General features: G+C 37.5%; 1 protein-coding gene and 1 pseudogene across 1 annotated transcript; both read left to right on the top strand.

Annotated features, from left to right (window-relative positions):
- Positions 1 to 11,295: 11,295 nt before the first annotated feature.
- Positions 11,296 to 13,265, top strand: LOC133062877 (M-phase phosphoprotein 6-like; annotated as a pseudogene).
- A 1,888-nt stretch (positions 13,266 to 15,153) lies between these two features.
- Positions 15,154 to 16,170, top strand: LOC133062876 (olfactory receptor 2T29-like). Its single transcript, XM_061152234.1, has one exon. The coding sequence runs from the start codon at positions 15,223 to 15,225 to the stop codon at positions 16,168 to 16,170; it is 948 nt and encodes a 315-aa protein (XP_061008217.1). The 5' UTR covers positions 15,154 to 15,222.
- Positions 16,171 to 21,282: the final 5,112 nt, after the last annotated feature.

Below are 21,282 nucleotides of genomic sequence, written 5' to 3'. Positions count from 1 at the left end.
CTGCTACCAAGCATAGGTCACTGTCTGCGCTTTCCTGGGAGCCTATGCATCTTGGCACTGCTAACAGACCCATGACCCAGGACCAACCCTGGGAGTACATATGACCTTCCTCAGGCTAAAACAACTTCCTGTAGGCAACTGCCACTGCAGGCACTCCCCATACATCCCAACTGTGCCTGCTGGACCCCTTCCTCTCCCCAGCCCAATTGAGCAAGTGGGCAGTTTGGGGCAGCTGCTGCTTTGCCCCCTCTTGTCTGGGCAGGGAACAGATGCCAGAGAGTGGCCTACAAACAAAAGCAAGGCCAAAACCAAAGCTGAACACCACGGGCTGTGAGATCAAAGAAAAGGAAGGGAATTCTCTCATGCAGAAATAGGGGCAATGGATTAAATCCTTACAATTGACTTGAAGCTGTGGACTTCAGGGCCAGTTGTGCACTTTGGAAGCCAGTAAAAGCTAGAGTAAGGCCACATCTGACACTGAGCCATCCCCACAGTGCCCACAGCAGGTCCAGAGACATTCCTAAAACCATTAGAGGACTTCCTGAGTAGGCAGATTGGCTGGAGCTCACTGTGTGGCGAGGAAACTGACAACTGAGTGCACAGAAAAATAGTCTTACTACCAGTCTCTATATATTTTCTTTTTCTTATGGTTCTAATGTTGTTCTTTTTTATTATTCTCATAATTTGTCTTACTTTTTCCTTTTTTTAACCCTGTTTCTTCTAAATGAATTTATTTTATTTTTTTCTATTTCTACCATACTGTTTGTTTACATTGCATTCTTTCTATGTAATTGGTTTTGTATTTTTGCTGCTCTAGTTTTTTTTTTTTTCATTGTTTCTTTACATTTATGGGTTTATTTACTGGTTTTGAAGAATTTTCCAAAATCACTGCTGATGGTGACTGCAGTCATGAAATTAAAAGATGCTTGCTCCTTGGAAGTAAAGTTATGACCAACTTAAACAGCATATTAAATAGCAGAGACATCAATTTGCCAACAAAGGTCTATCTAGTCAAGGCTATGGTTTTTCCAGTAGTCATGTATGGATGTTAGACTTGGACTGTGAAGAAAGCTGAGTGCAGAAGAATTGATGCTTTTGAACTGTGGTGTTGGAGGAGACTCTTGAGAGTCCCTTGGACAGCAAGGAGATCCAACCAGTCCATCCTAAAGGAGATCAGTCCTGGGTGTTCATTGGAGGGACTGATGCTGAAGCTGAAACTCAAATACTTTGTCCACCTGATGCGAAGAACTGACTCATTTGAAAAGACCCTGATGCTGGCAAGATTGAAGGCACAAGGAGAAGGGGACAACAGAGGATGAGATGGTTGGATGGCATCACCAACTCAATGGACGTGAGTTTGGGTAGACTCTGGCATCTGGTGACGAACAGGGAAGCCTGGCATGCTGCAGTCCATGGAGTCGCAAAGAGTTGAACACGACTGAGCAACTGAACTGAACTGAACTTACTGGTTTTATTGTCCTTTTTTTGCTTGTATTTATACTTCCTTTTTTTTTTCCTCTACTGTTTTTTTGCTAATTGTGTGAGTTTCTTCAAGTGTTCTTTTCAGTTCAGTGTTGCTTTAACCACTTGTCTCGGGGTTTTGTCAGTTCATTCTTTTTGTTTGTATGTTTGTTCACTTTATTCTTTTTCTATCCTTTTCTCTTTTGTTCTGTGTGGCATGTGAAGTCTTGGGGCTCCAGAAAGGGGTCAGGCCTAAACTTCTGATTTGGGAGACTCAAGTCCAGCAAACTGGAACACCTGAAAACACTCAAATCATGGAATACCAATTGGTGAGAGCTCTCCCAAAGACCTCCATCTCAACACTAAAGGCCAGCAAGCTCCAGGACTGTATGCTTTACAGCAAATCTTTAGCAAAACAGGGATACAGCCAAGCCCATTAGCAGACAGGTTTCCCAAAGCCATACCAAGCCCACAGACACCCCAAAACATACCACTGGTTGTGGCACTGCTCTTCAGAAAGACACCGTCAAACTCCACCTACCTAAAGGCACCATCAAGCTCCACCCACCAGAACACAGTTACAAGTTCCTCCACCAGAAAAACTTCACAGGGCACTGATCCAACCTCACCCACTAGGGGCAGATTCCACAAATGAGAGGAACTGTGACCTTGCAGTCTATAGAAAGGCGATCCCAAACACAGCAAATTAAACAAAATGAAAAGAGAGAAATATATAGCAGATGAAGGAGCATGGTAAGAAACCACAAGACCAAACAGATGAAGAAGAAATATGCATTCTATGTCAAAAATAATTTAAAGTAATGATAGTAAAGATGATCCAGTATCTTGGGAATAAAATGGAGGCACAGATAAATAGAACAGAGATATAGAGTGAAAAGATACAAGAGATGATTAACAATGACATAGAATAAATAAAGAACAATCAGCAATGAACAGCACAATAACTGAAGTGAAAAATATACTAGAGGGAACCAATAGCAGAATAATTAAGGCAGAAGAATGGCTGAGTGAGAAGAACTGCAGAATGGTGGAAATAACTGAAGCAGAGCAGAATAAAGAAAACAGAATGAAAAGAATTGAGAAAAGTCTCACAGACATTAGGAACAACATTAAATGCACTGATATTCAAATTATAGGGGTTTTCAGAAGAAGAGAAAAAAAGGGTCTAGAGAAAATATTTAAGGAGATTATAGATGAAACTTCCTTAACATTGGAAAGGAAATAGCCACTCAATTTCAGGAAATGCAGAGAGTCCCAAACAGGATAAACCTAAAGAGAAACACTAACTAACAAAAATTAAATACAAACAAAAACTACTAAAAGCAGCAAATAGCATAAAAGGGAATCCCAAGGGAATCTCTATGAAGAGAACAGCTGATTTTTTAGCAGAGACAATGCAGGTCAGAAGTGAGTGGCAGAATATACTTAAAGTGATGAAAGGAAAACACTCACAATAAATATTACACTAACCAGAAAGGATCTCCTTCAGATTCGATGGAGAAATCAAAATCTTTAAAGAAAAGCAAAAGCTAAGAGAATTCAGCACCACAAACAAGCTGTAGAACAAATGTGAAATAAATTTCCCTAGATAGAAACCACATGAAAAAAAATAGACCTACAAAGACAAACCCAAAACAATAAGATAAATGATCATAGCATCATATAACTCAATAATTACCTTAAATGTAAATGGAATAAATGCTCCAACCAAAAGACACAGATTGGCTGGATGAATACCAAAAAAAAAAAAAAAAAAAATCCCTTCAGAAACCCATTTCAGACCTAATGACAAATATTGATTGAAAATGAGGGACCAGAAAAATGAATTCCATGCAAATGGAAATGAAAAGAAAGCAGGGGTAGCAATACTTATATCTGATAAAATAGAATAAAACAAACACTGCTAAAAAAATAAAAGGACACTACATAATGATCAAGTAATCAATCCAAGAACATATAACAATTTTAAACATATATACACCCAATAGGAGCACAACACACAAGGCAAATGCTAGCAACTATTAAAGGGGAAATCGACAGTAACACAATAATAGTGGGGGACTTCAACACCATACTCATACCAATGAACAGACCATCCAGAAAGAAAATTAATGAAACACAAGCTTTAAATGATACAATGGACCAGATAGACATTATTGAGATATACAGGGCATTTCATCCAAAAAGAGTAGATTTAACTTTTTTCTCAAGTGCACAAGGAATATTCTCCAGGATAGATCACATCTTGGGTTACAAATCAAGCCTTAGTAAATTTTTAAAAAATTAAAATCATTTCAAGCATCTTTTCTGACCAAAACACTAGAAGATTAGATGTCAACTACAGGGGGCAATACTATTAAAAAAAATAAACCCAAACACTTGGAGGTTAAACAATACACTTCCAAATAACTAAGAGATCACTGAGGAAATAAAAGGGGATCAGAAAATAACTAGAAACAAATGACAATGAAAATCTGACAACTTAAAACCTACGGGATGCACTAAAAGCAGTGCTAAAAGGGAAGCTGATAACAATACAAGCCTACCTCAAGAAATAAGAAAACTTCAAATAAACAACATAAAGTTATATATAAACAACTAGAAAAAGAAGGTAAAAAACCCCAAAGTTAGTAGAAGGAAAGAAATCACAAGGGTCACAGTAGAAATTAAAAAAAAAAATGGAGACAATAGCAAAGATCAATAAAACTAAAAGCTGGTTCTTTGAGAACAGAAACAAAATTGACAAATCATTAGCCATTTCATTGAGGAAAAAAAGGAGAAGACACAAATCAATAAAATTAAAAATGAAAAAGAAGTTACAATAGACAGCACAGAAATACAAAGTAATATAAGAGGCTAGTAAGAGCAACAATATGCCAATAAAATGAACTACCTGGAAGAAATGGACAGATTCTTAGAAAAGTATCATCTTACAAGGCTGAACCAGAAAGAAATATGAACAGACCAATCACAAGCACAGAAATTGAAACTGTAATCATAAATCTTTCAATAGCAAAGGTCCAGGGCCAGATGGCTTCACAGGTGAATTCTACCAAACGTTTAGAGAAGAGCTAACAGTGATTCTGCTCAAATACTGAGAAACTTGCAGAGAAAGGAAAATTCCAAAACTCACTCTATGAGGTGACTATCACCCTGATACCAAAACCAGACCAAGATATCACACAAAAAAGAAAAATACAGGCGAATATCACTGATGAACATATATGTAAAAATCCTCAACAATATTCTAGCAAACAGAATTCAACAGCAAATTAAAAGGATGATACACCATGATCAAGTGGGGTTTATCCTAGGGATGCAAAGATTCTTCAATATAAGCAAATCAATGTGATAAGGCATATTAATATTAACAACCTGAAAGATAAAAACCATATGGTCATCTCAATAGATGCAGAGAAAGCTTTCAACAGACTTCAACATCTATTTATGATTAAAAAAAAAATTCCAAAAGTAGGCATAGAAGGAACCTACCTCAACATAATAAAGGTTATACATGACAAACCCATAGCAAACATTATTCTCAATGGTGATAAATTGAAAGAATTTCATATTATTCTCAATGGTGATAAATTGAAAGAATTTCGTATAAGATAAGAAATTAGACAAGGGTGCCCATTCTTACCACTATTATTCAATATAGTTCTGGAAGACCTAGTCATGGCTATCAGAGAAGAAAAAGAAATAAAAGGAATCTACTTTGGAAAAAAACAAGTCTCTCCCCTCAAGATTTCCATATGGCATGATACAATACATAGAAAACCCTAAAGATGCCATGAGAAAATTACTACAGCTAATCAGTGAGTTTAGTAATCACTAATTTAGTGATTATATTTAGTATATAATTAATTTACAGAAATCCCTTGCATTTCTATACACTAACAATGAAAAATCAGAAAGAGAAATTAAAGAGACAATTCCATTCATCATTGCAACAAAAAGAATAAAATACCTAAGAATAAACTTATCTAAAGTGACAAAAGACCTCTGTCTAGAAAACTGCAAGACACTGATGAAAGAAATCTAGATAACACAAACAGATGGGGAAATCCACCACATTCCTGGATTGAAAAAATCAATATTGTAAAAATGAATATATTACTGAATGCATCTACAGATTCAGTGCAATGCCTATCAAAGCACCCAATGGTATTTTTCACAGAACTAGAACAAAAGATTTCATAATGTGTAGGGAAGCACAAAAGACCCCAAGCAGCCAGAGTAATCTTCAGAAAGAAAAAGAGTTGCAGGAATCAACCTTACTGGCATCATATTACACGACAAAGCTACAGTCATCAAGACAGTGTGGTACTGGCACAAAACCAGAAATATACATCATGGAAGAAGATTGAAAGGCCAGAGATAAACCCACACACCTATGGGCTCCTTATCTTTGACAAAAGAAACAATATATAACAGAGAAAAAACAGCTTCTTCAATAAGTGGTGCTGGGAAAACTTGACAGCTACATTTAAAAGAATTAAATTAGAACACTTCCTAATACCATTCACAAAAGTAAACTCTAAATGGATTAAAGACTTAAATTTAAGGCCAGAAACTATAAAACACTTAGAGGAAAACATAAGCAGTACACTCTTTGACATAAATCACAGCAATATCCTTTTTGTTCTACTTCATAGAGTTGTTCTTGTTCAGTCGCTCAGTTCTGTCCAGCTCTGTGACCCCATGGACTGCAGCATGCCACCTATTCTTCACCATCTTCTGGAGCCTGATCAAACCCATGTCCATTGAGTCAATGATGCCATCGAACCATCTCCTCCTCTGTTGTGCCCTTCTCCTTCTGCCTTCAACCTTTCCCAGCACTGGGATCTTTTCCAATGAGTAGGCTCTTCGCATCAGGTGGCCAAAGTATTGGAGCTTCAGCTTCACCATCAGTCCTTCCAAAGAATATTCAGGGTCAATTCCCTTAGGATTAACTGGTTTGGTCTCCTTGCAGTCTAAGTGACCCTTAAGAGTCTTCAACACCATATTTTGAAAGCATTAATTCTTCCACACTTAGCTTTTTTAAAAAATTAATTTATTTCTTATAATCAGAGGTTAATTAGTTTACAATATTGTGGTGGTTTTTGCCACACATTGACATGAATCAGCCACAGGTGTACATATGTCCCCCTGTCCAAAACCTCCTCCCACCACCCTTCCCATTTCATCTCTCTGGGTTGTCCTAGTGCACCGGCTTTGAGACCCTGTTTCATGCATTGAACTTGGACTGGTCATCTATTTCACATATGGTAATATACATGTTTCAATGCTATTCTCTCAAGTCATCCCACTCTCGCCTTCTCCCACAGAGTCCAAAAGTCTGTTCTTCATATCTGTGTCTCTTTTGCTGTCTCATCTTTCTAAATTTCATATATATGCGTTAATGTACTGTATTGGTGTTTTTCTTTCTGACTAACTTCACTCTGTATAATAGGCTCCAGTTTCATACACCTTAGAACTGACTCAAATGCGTTCTCTTTAATAACTGAGTAATATTTCATTGTGTATGTACCACAACTTTCTTACCCATTCTTCTGCTGATGGACATCTAGGTTGCTTCCATGTCCTAGCTATTGTAAACAGTGCTGCAAGGAGCTTTGGGGTACAGGGGTCTTTTTCAATTCTGGTTTCTTCAGTGTTTATGTTCAGCAGTGGGATTGCTGGGTCATATGGCAGTTCTATTTCCATTTTTTAAAGGAATCTCCACACTGTATTCCATAGTGGCTGTACTAGTTTGCATTCCCACCAACAGTGTAAGAGGGTTCCCTTTTCTCCACACCCTCTCCAGCATTTATTGTTTGTAGACTTGGATAGCAGCCATTCTGACCGGCATAAGATGGTATCTCATTGTGGTTTTGATTAGCATTTCTCTGATAATGAGTGATGTTGAGCACCTTTTCATGTGTTTGTTAGCCGTTTATATGTCTTCTTTGGAGAAATGTCTGTTTCGTTCCTTGGTCCATTTTTTGATTGTGTCGTTTATTTTTCTGGTATTGAGCTGCATGAGCTGCTTGTATAATTTTGAAATTAATTTTTTGTCAGTTGTTTCATTTGCTATTATTTTCTCCCATTCTTTTTTTTTTTTTAATTTTCTCCCATTCTTAAGGCTGTTTTTTCACCTTGCTTATAGTTTCCTTCCTTGTGCAAAAGCTTTTAAATTTAATTAGGTCTCATTTGTTTATTTTTGCTTTCATTTCCATTACTCTGGGAGGTGGATCATAGAGAATCTTGCTGTGACTTATGTCAGAGAGTGTTCTGCCTATGTTTTCCTCTTGGAGTTTTATAGTTTCTGGTCTTACATTTAGATCTATAATCCATTTTGAGTTTATTTTTGTGTATGGTGTTAGAAAGTGTTCTAGTTTCATTCTTTTATGAGTGGTTGACCAGTTTCCCCAGCATCACTTGTTAAAGAGATTGTCTTTTCTCCATTGTATATTTTTGCCTCCTTTGTCAAAGATAAGGTGTCCATAGGTGCGTGGATTTATTTCTGGGCTTTCTATTTTGTTCCACTGATCTATATTTCTGTCTTTGTGCCAGTACCATACTGTCTTGATGACTGTAGCTTCGTAGTATAGTCTGAAGTCAGGCAGGTTGATTCTTCCAGTTCCATTCTTCTTTCTCAAGATTCATGCTTAGTCTTCTTTAGAGTCCAACACTCACCTCTACAAGACTACTGGAAAAGCCATAGCTTTGACTTTACGAACATTTGTTGGCAAAGTGATGTCTCAGCTTTTTAATATGCTATCCAGGTTGGTCATAGCTTTTATTCTAAGGAGTAAGCATCTTTTAATTTCATGACTGCAGTCACCATATACAGTGATTTTGGAGCCCCCAAAAATAGTCTGTCACTTTTTCCATTGTTTCCCATCTATTTGCCATGAAGTGATGGGACCAGATGCTATGATCTTAGTTTTCTGAATGCTGAGTTTTAAGCCAACTTTTTCACTCTCCTCTTTCACTTTCATCAAGAGGCTGTTTAGTTCTTCTTCACGTTCTGCCATAAGGGTGATGTCATCTGCACATCTGAGGTTATTGTTCTTTCCCCCAGCAATCTTGTTTCTAGCTTGTGCTTCATCCAGCCTAGTATTTCACATGATGTACTTTGCATATAATTGAAATAAGCACAGTGACAATATACAACCTTAATGTACTCCTTTCCCAATTTTGAACCAGTCAGTTGTTTCATGTCTGGTTCTAACTGTTGCTTCTTGACCTGCATACAGGTTTTTCAGGAGGCAATTGGAAATAAAAACAAAAATAAACAAATGAGACTTAATTAAACTTAAAACAGCAAAAGAAACTATAAATAAGATTAAAAGACCACATTCAGAATGGGAGAAAATAATTGCCAATGAGGAAACTGACCAAGGATTGGTCTCCAAAATATAGAAGCAACTCATACAGAATCAACTCGATACCAGATAAACAAGCAGCCCAGTCAAAAAATGGAGAAAAGATTTAGACATTTCTCAAAAAATACAGAAAGCCAATAAACACATGAAAAATACTCTCAACATTACTCATTATTAGAGAAGTGAAAATCAAAACTATAACAAGGTATTACCTCACATCAATCAGGTTGGCCATCATCAAAAAACTACAAACAATAAATGGTGGAGAGGATGTGGAGAAAAGGGAAACCTCTTGCACTGTTGGTAGGAATGTAAATTACATACATAAAACAAAATATTACTCAGCCATAAAAAGGAAGAAATTTGAATCAGTTGTAGTGAAGGGGATGAACCCAGAGCCTGTTACACAGAGTGAAGTAAGTCAGAAAGAGAAAAATAAATATCATATATTAATGCATTCATCTGGAATCTAGGAAAAGGTATTGATGAACCTTTTTACAGAGAAGAAATGGAGATGCAGACGTAGAAAGCGGACTTTGGACAATGCAGAGGAAGGAGAAGCTAAGAGAAATTGAGAAAAGAGCATTGACATATATACATTATCATGTGTAAAATAGATAACTAGCTAGAAGCTGCTATACAACACAGAGAGCCAAGTCTGCCACTTGTCAATGACCTAGAGTGGTGGAATGGTGATGGTAGGAAGGCTCATTTGAGAAAGGTTCATGAAAGGACACATATACAATTATTATTAATTCACATTGATGCCTGGCAACATTTACACAATAGTGTAAAGCAATTTTCTTTCCCTCTAAAAAAACCCCACCCACCCAACACCTGTCAGTTAAACTCTCCTCTCTCAAAATGCAGCCTCCTCTTCCATGTTAACTAAGCCACAAAGTTTTCAATCTGATTGGATTATGCCTCAGTATATGAACTGGGGTGACATTTTTTGTTAACTTCCACACATCAAAATCATCCATTACAGTTAATTCAGGTAAAATCAATATTAGCTATTTTGTGATATACTTGACTTCCAAAAATTCATCTCAATAGAAATAAAGACCAAGTGGGATATACTGTTCATAAGCCTTATTTCATTTAACACTTAGGACAACTCTATGAGAAAGGTCTATTGTTATTGCCAACTTAAGGATGAGGAAACATACGGGAGGGAGACGATGTAAAGTGCCCAGGTCACAAAGGTAGAAAAACGTGAATTAGGGTTTAAATCTCACCTTTCTGTTTAACCAACATCCTGATGAGCAGAAGCCTGAGGGTGACTTTGTTCCCAGAAGAATTTGGCTCTGCCCCCTGGTACCTGATCTAATTATCTACCAGGGCTGGACTGAGATAACATACTCCGTAGTTCATAGTGTCTCTCGTGACCACAGGGCTATTTAATACCACAGAGGTATTTAATCTCTCCTTTGTGGGCTACCAGAGAGACACTGGAGCTTGACGTTGTGAGCCTGAAGTACTGGCTTCACCAAGATCTTCTGTTATAAGACTTTACTCTACACATAAAGAGCCTAATGTCTGGCTTGATGAGCTGCACAGTACAAGGCAAGATACAGTAGAATCAAGAATCCGTAGGAGGTAACAAGGATGACCACACACATGATAACAAGTCAACCCACAACGGAGAAAGAAGTCGTTGTCTTCAGCTTATGTGAAGAGACCCAAGATGAGAAATAATTTGTGATGCTCTATATGAGGTAATACCTTCGAAGTGCTTCAAGAGAAACTTGAAGCAAAACCCTCCTGGAGAGTTGAGTAGCTGCATGAGAATTCAGTGAATGGTCAGACCCTGTGTCGGATAGTTTCATAGAACACTTCTATTTACATGTACATAGATTATAATGGCACTAAACTTATCAGCTACTAGTTAGTTAGTAACTAGTCAGTTTAAAGAAAATAGCTAAAATCTTTGTGTTTTAATCATAGATGAAATCCTTGTTTCCCAGAGATATTGTTTAACACTTCCTTGTATTCTAGGCTTTGGAATGAAATTCTAGCCAAGCCAAGTATTTTTTTTTAAGTAACTTATTATTTGATTCACATGACAATTATTTAAAATATTGGTTGCAGATTTATAGATTCAACAATGTACACCCAAATTCATGCTTGAATTTGTAAATTCAAGATATAATCATGAAGGCCTATTATGTATGAGGCCAGAGCTACATGGTATCCTCTCCCCAGCTGCTCTTCTGTGAGGTAAACTCAGTTCATTTCCTTATCTCAAAACAATGGTATCACGTAGGAAAATCACCTTTTCAACCTTCAGGCTTAGAAATATGTGTGTGACAGCCATATCCAGAGTTGGAAAACTCATAGTGTCCATTATGACTTTGCACAGGCCACCTACCTTCAATCCAAAGCCAGCTCCACTCCACTCCTTGTTGAGCGGCCATAGGACATCAGTTGTGCACAGAGGATGGAGGCTGAGAAGCTGAAGACAGAGGCCAACTTGGTTTTCGGAAAATCAGTGGGCAGTGCCAACAGGTAAAGAGTACCTTGGGAGTAGAACATTAAAGTCAGAAGTAGGGACATGTGATAGAGCAGTTTACATCACATGATACTCTGCTAGAAACTCTGGTCTCTATCTCGGCTTTTTCTACTCTCTCTCTATATATATAGGTGCTTTTCACACTTCTGTGTATCTTTTTATTCAATTGCCCCATAAACTTCACTTGAGTTCCTGCTATCTGCCAGATACTTTACTGAGGAAACAGTAGTAAACAAATTCTTTGCCCTACAAAAACCCCATATTTTCATGCGGGAAACAAAACAGTAGACAAACATGCAAATAATATTAAGATTTCAGATGGTGACAATGAATATGAAGGAATAAAGGAAGCAAGTGATATGCTTTCAATAGAATGGTCAGGCAGACACAGCATGGAAATGATGGGCAGGAGAGGGTGGAAGGAAGGGGCACGCCTTCCATCACAAGCCATTACTTGTCATTCTGTGATGCCATCATATCTCTCCACTTCCGAGATTTCTCCCTTATCCCACCTTCTCTTCTTCTTCTTCTTCTTTTTTTTTTTGGTACCTGATGTCCAGTTGCTGTTGTGTCTAACTCTTTGCAGTCCCACGGACTTTAGCTTTCAAGTCTCCTCTGTCCATAGAATTTTCCAGGTAAAAACACTGGAGTGGGGTGCTATTTCCTACTCCAGGGGATCTTCCTGACCCAGGGATCAAATCTGATCCCCTCATGTCTCTTGCATTGGCAGGCAGATTCTTTACCACTAGTGATACCATTTATTTTTAATTGGAGGATAATTGCTTTACAGTATTGTGTTGGTTTCTGCCATATAACAATGTGAATCAGCCATAAATATACATATGTCTCCTTCCTCTTAATCCCACCCCTCTTCCCATCCCACCTCTCTACCACATTCTCCTCTTAACATGTTTCTACATAACTAGGCAGTAATAGGAATCTAAGTTATTTATTTTTACTCACTGAATAATTGTTGTGCTTCTGATAATACCAGGACAACTGAAATAATTTTTTTATTTATATTTTAAGGCAAATGAGCTAAAATACTTTTTACACTAACAAAAATAACTTATACATGTGATTTCTGTTTGTGCTATTTATTTACTGCTTATTGCTCATTTTTCTAACAAAAGTTGGATTTTCCTCTCCAAGGTCAAACAGGAAGAACATAAAAAACAAAAACCTTCAAAATTATGTCAAAATTAAAACTATGCTATAGTTTAGAATTTGTAGGGAAAAAAATCTTTGTCAAATGCTATAGTCTTTAAGTGTCATTCATTTTCCAAAATAGTAGTTCACTAATCAGTGAGACTAGGGAGCTCTAATAAGTGTAATTGAAAAAAAAGTTCAGTGTCAAACCATAGAACTTCTGTATTAAAAAACTAAAGAGATAAGTTGTCCAAGAACTTGCTGCGCATGAAGTTCATGCAAAGGGGACTGGACTCAGAAACCAAGAAACAACTAGAAGAGGAAGAAAAGAAAATCATTAGTGAAGAGCACTGGTACTTGGATTTGCCTGAGCTGAAAGAGAAAGAGAGTTTCATTATAGAAGAGCAGAGTTTCTTGTGTGAAGATCTTCTCTATGGAAGAATGTCATTCAGAGGATTTAATCCTGAGGTTGAGAAATGAATACTTCAGTTGAATGCTAAGAACAAAGCAGAAGAAGTTGAAGAGCAAACAGTGGAGCTCGATGTGTCAGATGAAGAAATGGCTAGAAGATATGAGACCTTGGTGGGGACAATTGGGAAAAAGTTTGCCAAGAAAAGAGACCGTGCCATTTACAAAGAAGATGAAAATGGAGACATAAAACCAATTAAAGCAAAGAAGATGTTCTTAAAGCCCCAAGATTAAAGTGGAGGCCTTAGGATATGGCTCAGGGATGAGAGCATATTTTGGAACTCACTCTGTCAGTTCCTCTGTAGTTATTAGGGCCGTAATGTTTATTTATAAAGAAACGTATACTTTTGGAAACATACTGTTTTTGGAACAGACGTGTGATGGATGTTATACATCCTTTGCTTAGCAGTGTTCATCAAGAGTGGACTTTTAACCCTTGGTCTTCAAATGTACATAGGTATGTGGTAGCTTCCTAAAGAATATTTTATCTCAGATTTTTTTTTCTAATATAACTCTCCAGTCACTAACCTTGAATTGAACTCATGAAAACTAATACCAATGTTAAAATTGCCCTTATGTTTATAAACATGTCAAGTCAGTTCATACATATATTCTGGAATCATGTCATGAGAATTTATTATATGTTAATTCATCAAGAACAAACTTGCCTGTTCAGGCTAAGAATTTTCATGCTACAAAGTCAATGTAAATGTGTGGAATTATGTTTTTTGTTGTTGTTTAAGCCTTTAATTAATTTTTAGACATTGTTCTATAGTAAATACCTGTTTTCATAAAAACAAACAAAAAAAACTAAAGAGACTTATTTATTAATATAAGAATTTCCAATCTTTAATATGCTAATAAGTGCTTCCTAGGGGGAGATACAGTATACAAAGTTTCACCAACCTATTTCATAAAATGTCTTACAGAGTGCTGTTTGGAAAATTTGTGTTCAATGTAATTCCTACAGTTATGTTATTCCAAAGTGATCAGATAAAAAGCTGACAAATGAAACTCTAATACCATTATTTATGGGATAGCTAAAGATGGATAATTTTACCTACATTTGCTACCATGTAAATATAATATCCAGAATATTGACTTAAACAATTCTACTCATTTCATGATTATTTTCTAGTAGTAGGATGTATAATTGTAGTGAGTTAAAAATGGTGATGATGTATGGCAAAAACTACTACAATATTGTAAAGTAATTAGCCTCCAGTTAAAATGAATAAATTAAATTTTTTAAAAATGGTGATAAGCCATACTTTAAAAAAAAACAAAGTAAAAAAAAGAATAAGAAATTGCTGTTAAAGGTCTATGAACACATTTTTCCCTATTTTATATTAATACAGTTCTTAGCCATAACTCTTTCTCTACTTTTTTCTGTGCCTTATCCTCATCCATAATGAGATGGCACAAATGCCAATAACAAAGAGATAAAGCTAATATTTTAGATTAAATAATACAGAAAGCTATGAAAGCACTTGCTCAAATGGGTATATACTATTGTATGAGAAAATTAATATGACAGGGAAATCATGAAAAAGCAATGCCAGTGTCCCTCTAAACAGTTTGCATTACCTAAAGCATCATGAGTATTATGAAAGCCAGTGTAAGTCAGTCTCAAGGATTCTAGAAGAATCTCAATGACTAGAGCTATAAAACTTCCTCCCCATGACAGATTAGGTCATCTGCTTAGTGATCTATGAGTCCTTTAAGGACAAATCTAGACTTAGGTCAGTGTATATGCAGTAAATCAGCAGAGATACCAGACCCCATCAGTTGTGCATTACAAACCACTTTGGAAGATGTCTGGATATTCTCTGTATATCACACCACCAAGTTGTATGGGAATTTTCATACTGTATGAAAATCTCACTTGCAATCCTTGTGGAATTATAGCAACAATGTGCCAAACAATGCTAAACAATATGACCAAAAGATACAGTCTTCATTTATGTTGTCTATCCTGTCAGATGGCTTGCTAGATAGTATTTTTAAACAGCAATAGAGGCCAAACCATTAATCTTTCTGGCATTTAAATACATTCAGTTCAGTTCAGTTCAGTCGCTCAGTTGTGTCCGACTCTTTGCGAGCCCACTTGAATTCACTTCATAAATACTTGATTTTCAGGAAAAGATAAAAGTCAGTGGTGTATTTACGTGAGAAGAGCAGTCTCATTGTCGGTGTTTTTCTCCTCTGATCCTCCAGATGAAACCAGTCAACTAAGACATGCAGCAAGGAAACGAATCCTCCATTACTGATTTCATTCTCCTGGGCCTCTTCTCAGATTCCAGGCATCCTGGCCTCATTATAGCCATCATCCTCTTCATTCTTGTGGTAGCCATCACTGGAAACTCAGTCTTGGCCCTACTGATCTGGGGTGATGCCCACCTCCACACTCCGATGTACTTCCTGCTCAGCCAGCTCTCCCTCATGGACCTCACCTTAATCTCCACCACTGTACCCAAGATGGTCACTGATTTCTTCTCTGGACAGAATTTCATCTCTCGCATTGGCTGTGGAGCCCAACTCTTTCTTTACCTGATGCTAGGAGTGGCTGAGTGTGTTCTCCTGACACTCATGGCCTTTGACCGCTATCCGGCCATCTGCAGCCCTCTCAGATACCCAGTCATCATGACCCCCAGAGTCTGTTTGCAAATGGCCATTGGTTCATGGGTTGGGGGTATGCTCATCTCCCTTATGCACACAGTTTATACCATGAATTTCTCTACTTGTGACTCCAGGGAGGTTCACCATTTCTTCTGTGAGGTTATGGCCCTTCTGAAGCTCTCTTGTGAGGATACCTCAACCTACGAGAAGGTGATGTTGGCATTTGGCATTGTTTTCCTCCTCATACCTTTTGGACTCGTCTTGACCTCCTACATCCTCATCTTTCTCACTGTCCTCCATATGAACTCCCCTGAGGGCAGACACAAAGCTCTGGCCACCTGCTCTTCCCACCTCAGTGTAGTGAGCCTCTACTTCGGTCCAGCTATGATCATCTACATGACCCCAGGTTCCTTTCTCTCTGCAGATGTGGACCAGCGTCTCTTTGTGTTTGATGTTATTATCACCCCCACGCTCAACCCCCTTATCTACAGCCTGAGGAACAAGGAAGTACTGGGGGCTCTGAGGAAGGTTCTATGGAGAAAGCTGATGTTTATAGTGAAAAGATGATGTCACTTTTTTTTTTTTTTTTAAGAACTCATATTCTCTATTGTTCCCCATTTAATGCTGGTGCTATTAAGCAAAATTTAACTCTGGATTTCAGTTTTCAACAATATTAAAGAAATGACACTTTTTCTTTCAGATTTCAAGTAATGTGAACCATACTACAATGGCAACAGGGGAATTCCTATTTAACAGTGTTACACTACTTGACTGATCATAACATAAATATCCAATTTTCCCAGAGCTCACAAATCAAATTCTTAAGGAAACTGACTTAGGCATATATATTCAACAAGCTTTACAAGATTCAAGATAACCTGGTAAATAGCATGGTCCTAATGTACCTTTTCTAGCTGCTTTGGTGGCTCAGATGGTAGAGAATCTGTCTGCAAAGCAGGAGGCTCAGATTTAACCCCTGGGTTGGGAAAATCCCCTGGAGAAAGCAATGACTACCCACTCTAGGATACTTGCTTGAAAAACACCATGGACAGAGGAGCCTGGCAGGCTACAGTTCATGGGGTTGCAAAAGTTAGACATGACTGAGAAACTAACCATGCACACACAACATAGCTTTTCAATCACGTCCTACACTTACCATCAATACACTCTAATTTGTACCATGTTGGTATATTCAGGTTTGCACTTTTCAGATGATTTCATGAGTTCTCAATTTTATCATTCAGTTCAGTCCCTCAGTCATATCCAACTCTTTGCAACTCCATGGACTCAAGCACTCCAGGCTTCCCTGTCCATCACCTACTCCTGAAGCTTGCTCAAACTCATGTCCATCGAGTCAGTGAAGCCATCCAACCATCTCATCCTCTGTCATCCCCTTCTCCTCCTGCCTTCAATCTTTCACAGCATCAGGGTCTTTTCTAAGTCAGTTCTTCGCCTCAGGTGGCCAAAGTACTGGAGCTTCAGCTTCAGCATCAGTCCCTCCAATGAATATAAAGGACTGATTTCATTTAGGATTGACTGGTTTGATCTTGCAGTCCAAGGGACTCTCAAGAGTCTTCTCCAACACCACAGTTCAAAAACATCAATTCTTGGGTGCTCAGCTTTCTTTATGGTCCAACTCTAATATCCATACATGACTAATGGAAAAGCCATAGCTTTGATTGTACGGACCTTTGTCAGTAATGTCTGCTTTTTAATATGCTGTCTAGGTTTTTCATAGTTTTTCTTCCAAGGAGCAAGCATCTTTTAATTTCATGACTGCAGTCACCATCTGCAGTGATTTTGGAGCCCCCCAAAATAAAGTCTGTCACTGTTTCCATTGTCTCCCCATCTATTTGCCATGAAGTGATGGGACCAGATGCCATGATCTTTGTTTTTTGAATGTTGAGTTTTAAGCCAGCTTTTCACTATCCTTTTTCACTTTCATCAAGAGGTTCTTCAGTTCATCTTTGCTTTTTGCCATAAGGGTGGTGTCATGTGTATATCTGAGGTTATTGATATTTCTCCCTGCAATCTTTATTCCAGCTTCATCCAGTCCAGGATTTCACATGATGTACTCTGCATCATGTAAGGCTTACCACACTGAGGTGGGAAGAGTGGTTGGCCAGAGCTTTGTTTCTTCCCTCAGGGGAATTCATATGGAGGACAGTAAAATAAGTTAAATAAGCAAGGTGACATGATACAGCCTTGACATACTCCTTTCCCAATTTGGAATGAGCCCATTGTTCCATGTCCAGTTCTAACTGTTGCTTATTGGCCTCCATACACATTTCTCAGGAGACAGGTAAGTTGGTCTGGTATTCCCATCTCTAGAAGAATTTTCCACTGTTTGTTGTGAGCCACACAAAGACTTTAGTACAGTCAATGAAGCAGAAGTGGATATAGCAGGATCACTCTGATGGACTGTGAATGTGCACAGCTCTGATTTATAACACATCTGAAGGCAGTGACACCATATCTTGTGCAAAGGAAACTTCTAATTATGCCTAATGCATGCATTTAACACTGTTGCCTGTGCAATGTTCTAAAATATATACTCAGCAATTCTTTTAATCTGCACATCATTCCTGTGTTGTGGATATGTTTTAGTCCAACTTTAAAAAGAAAAGAAGAGAGACATCAAAGGACAATTCCTCTAGACCAAGGATATCAGGTAGATGTAGTCATTTGGCATGCACTTCAAACCCTGGTACTGATCTTTTAGAGGTTATATTTTTAAATTGTTCCACAATACTGTTTCTGTTTATAGAGTTTATAAATCTTACCAAGTGTTTGCTAAACAGAAGATATTCCACTATTTAAAACAAACCACTTCTTGCAAGCTGTTTCTTAACAATCTCCCCCATCATGATCTTGTGTCTCTCCTTGTGCAGCATCAAGTAGTACTAGGAATTAACTTAATAATAGGTTTAAACTTTACACAGACTAGGGTGACTTCTGAGAAACTGGCAAAAATCATATTTTTCAGATTCTTCCCTAAATACTGGTGCTATGGTTAGTCATTCTGTTCTAGTTAAGCTGACTTAAGAGATGCTTGAATTGGGAGGATTCATAGACAAATGGGAAAATTCCATATGTGAGAAGGAAAAGGTGAACACAGACCATATTCAATTATGAAAATGCTTTTTTAAACTCAGATTATCAAGGCCTCTACTATCCAACTCAAAGGAATCTTTTTTATTTTCCATGAGGCCTCATAAGACTGAGTGAAAATAATGACTTTTCAAAATGTAAAATCATAATACTTCTGTTGAAGCTGTGTCTGCAAAGGACCTCAAGGTGATGATTGAATTAGTTCTTAAAAAGAAATACACATGATACATGTGAAATAGAGAGTTAATGGGAAATTGCTACATAATACAGGAGCCCAGTCTGGCATTCTGTGATCACCTAGAATGTGAGATTGGAGGAGTGGAGGTAGGGGTTCTATATACATACATACATACATACATACATATATATATATATATAAAATTACTTTGTCAACAAAGATCCATCTAGTCAAGGCTATGGTTTTTCCAGTAGTCATGTATGGATGTGAGAGATGGACTATAAAGAAAGCTGACTGCCGAAGAATTGATGCTTTTGAACTGTGGCGTTGGAGAAGACTCTTGCGAGTCCCTTGGACTGCAAGGAGATCCAACCAGTCCATCCTAAAGGAGATAAGTCCTGAATATTCATTGGAAGGACTGATGCTGAAACTGAAATTCCAATACTTTGGCCACCTGATGCGAAGAGCTGACTCATCTGAAAAGACCCTGATGCTGGGAAAGATTGAGGGCAGGAGGAGAAGGCGACGACAGAGGATGAGATGGCTGGATGGCATCGCCGACTCAGTGGACATGGGTTTAGGTAGAATCCAGCAGTTGGTGATGGACAGGGAGGCCTGATGTGCTGCAGTTCATGGGGTTGCAAAGAGGTGGACACAACTGAGCGACTGAACTGGAACTGGATATATATATGTACATGTATACATACATATAAGAAGAAAGAAAGAAAAGATGGAGATCTCAAATTAATAAAACATAATGAAAGAGAAAAAATAATAATAAATATCTCCAAAATACAAAAAAAAATCTATAAGAGAATGCTATGAACATTTGCCAACAAATTGCACAACCTAGAACAAATGGACATGCTTCTAGAAAGTTTCTAGACATATACAGCTGACCAAAACTGAGTCAAGAAAAAACTAGAAAATTGGAACAAATCCATCACTAGACATACAATAAAATCTGCAGTTTTTAAAACAAAAACAAAAACAAAAAAAACTCCCTGCAAACAGAAGTCCAGGACTGAATGGTTTCACTGGGGAATTCTATCAAACATACAAAGAAAAACTTATACCAATACTTTTCAAACTCTTCCAAAATATTGAATGAAAAGGAACATTCCCAAAGTCATTCTAAGAGACCACAATCACTGTGATTCCAAAACCAGACAAATACACTCCCAAAAATATATACATAGGCCAATATCTTTGATTAATATAAATGCAAGGATTCTGAACAAAACATTAGCAAACTGAGTCCAACGGCACATAAAAAGAACCATACGCCATGATCAAGTTGGATTCATCCCAGGGTCACAAGGATGATTCAACACATGCAAATCAATCAATGTGATACACCACATGAAACACCACAGAAACATATGATCATCTAAACAGATGCAAAAAAATCATTAGATAAAATTCGACATCTATTCATGATAAAAACTCTCACCAAAGTGGGAATAGAGGGAACATAGCACAATAAAAAGCTCTGCATGACAAACTCACAGCCAGCATAATACTCATCAATGAAAAGCTGAAACCATTCCTGCTAAAATCTGAAATAATACAAGATGCTCACTCTCACCACTTCAGTTCAACATAGTATTGGAAGTCCTAATGATAGCAATCACACAAAATATACCTATATTGGAAGAAAAGAGGTAGAATTGCCATTATATGCAGATTACAAGATACTCCATATAGAATACCCTATAGACTACATACGAACACTATTAAAAAAGGATAGGCAAACTCAGCAAGGTAGCAGGATACAAGATTAACATACAGAACTCTGTTGCATATCTTCACACTAATGATGAAATATCACAAAGAGAAAGTAAAAAAAAAAAAACTTTTAAAATCACATCAAAAAAATTCAGTGAAATACCTAGGAATAAACCTGACCAAGGAGGTGAAAGACTCTATGCTGAGAACTATTAAACACTGATAAAGGAAATTAAAGGTAATTTAAATAAATGGAAATATATTCCATGCTTTTGGATTGAAAGAATTCATATTGTCAAAGTGTCCATAATACTCAAAGCATTCTACAATTTAATGTGATCTAGAAGGCACAGTGGTAAAGAATCTACTTGCCAATGCAGAAGATGCAAGAGATATGGGTTTGATCCCTGTGTCAGGAAGATCCCATAGTGTAGGAAATGGCAACCCAATCCAGTATACATGCCTGGAAAATTCCATGGGTAGAGGAGCCTGGTGGGCTACCACTTATGAGACCACTTATGAGTTGGATTAGGACATGACTGAGCACACATGCAACGCACTATCAAATTATCCATGACATTTTCACAGAACTAGAGCAAATAATCCTAAAATTTATATAAAACCACAAAAGATCCAGAATTGTCAAAGCCATTCTGAGGGAA

This window comes from Dama dama, chromosome 9, assembly GCF_033118175.1.
Source record: "Dama dama isolate Ldn47 chromosome 9, ASM3311817v1, whole genome shotgun sequence".
NCBI lineage: Eukaryota > Metazoa > Chordata > Mammalia > Artiodactyla > Cervidae > Dama > Dama dama.
Note: the sequence above shows the minus strand (reverse complement) of the source record. Positions and strands in the feature narration are given on the sequence as shown.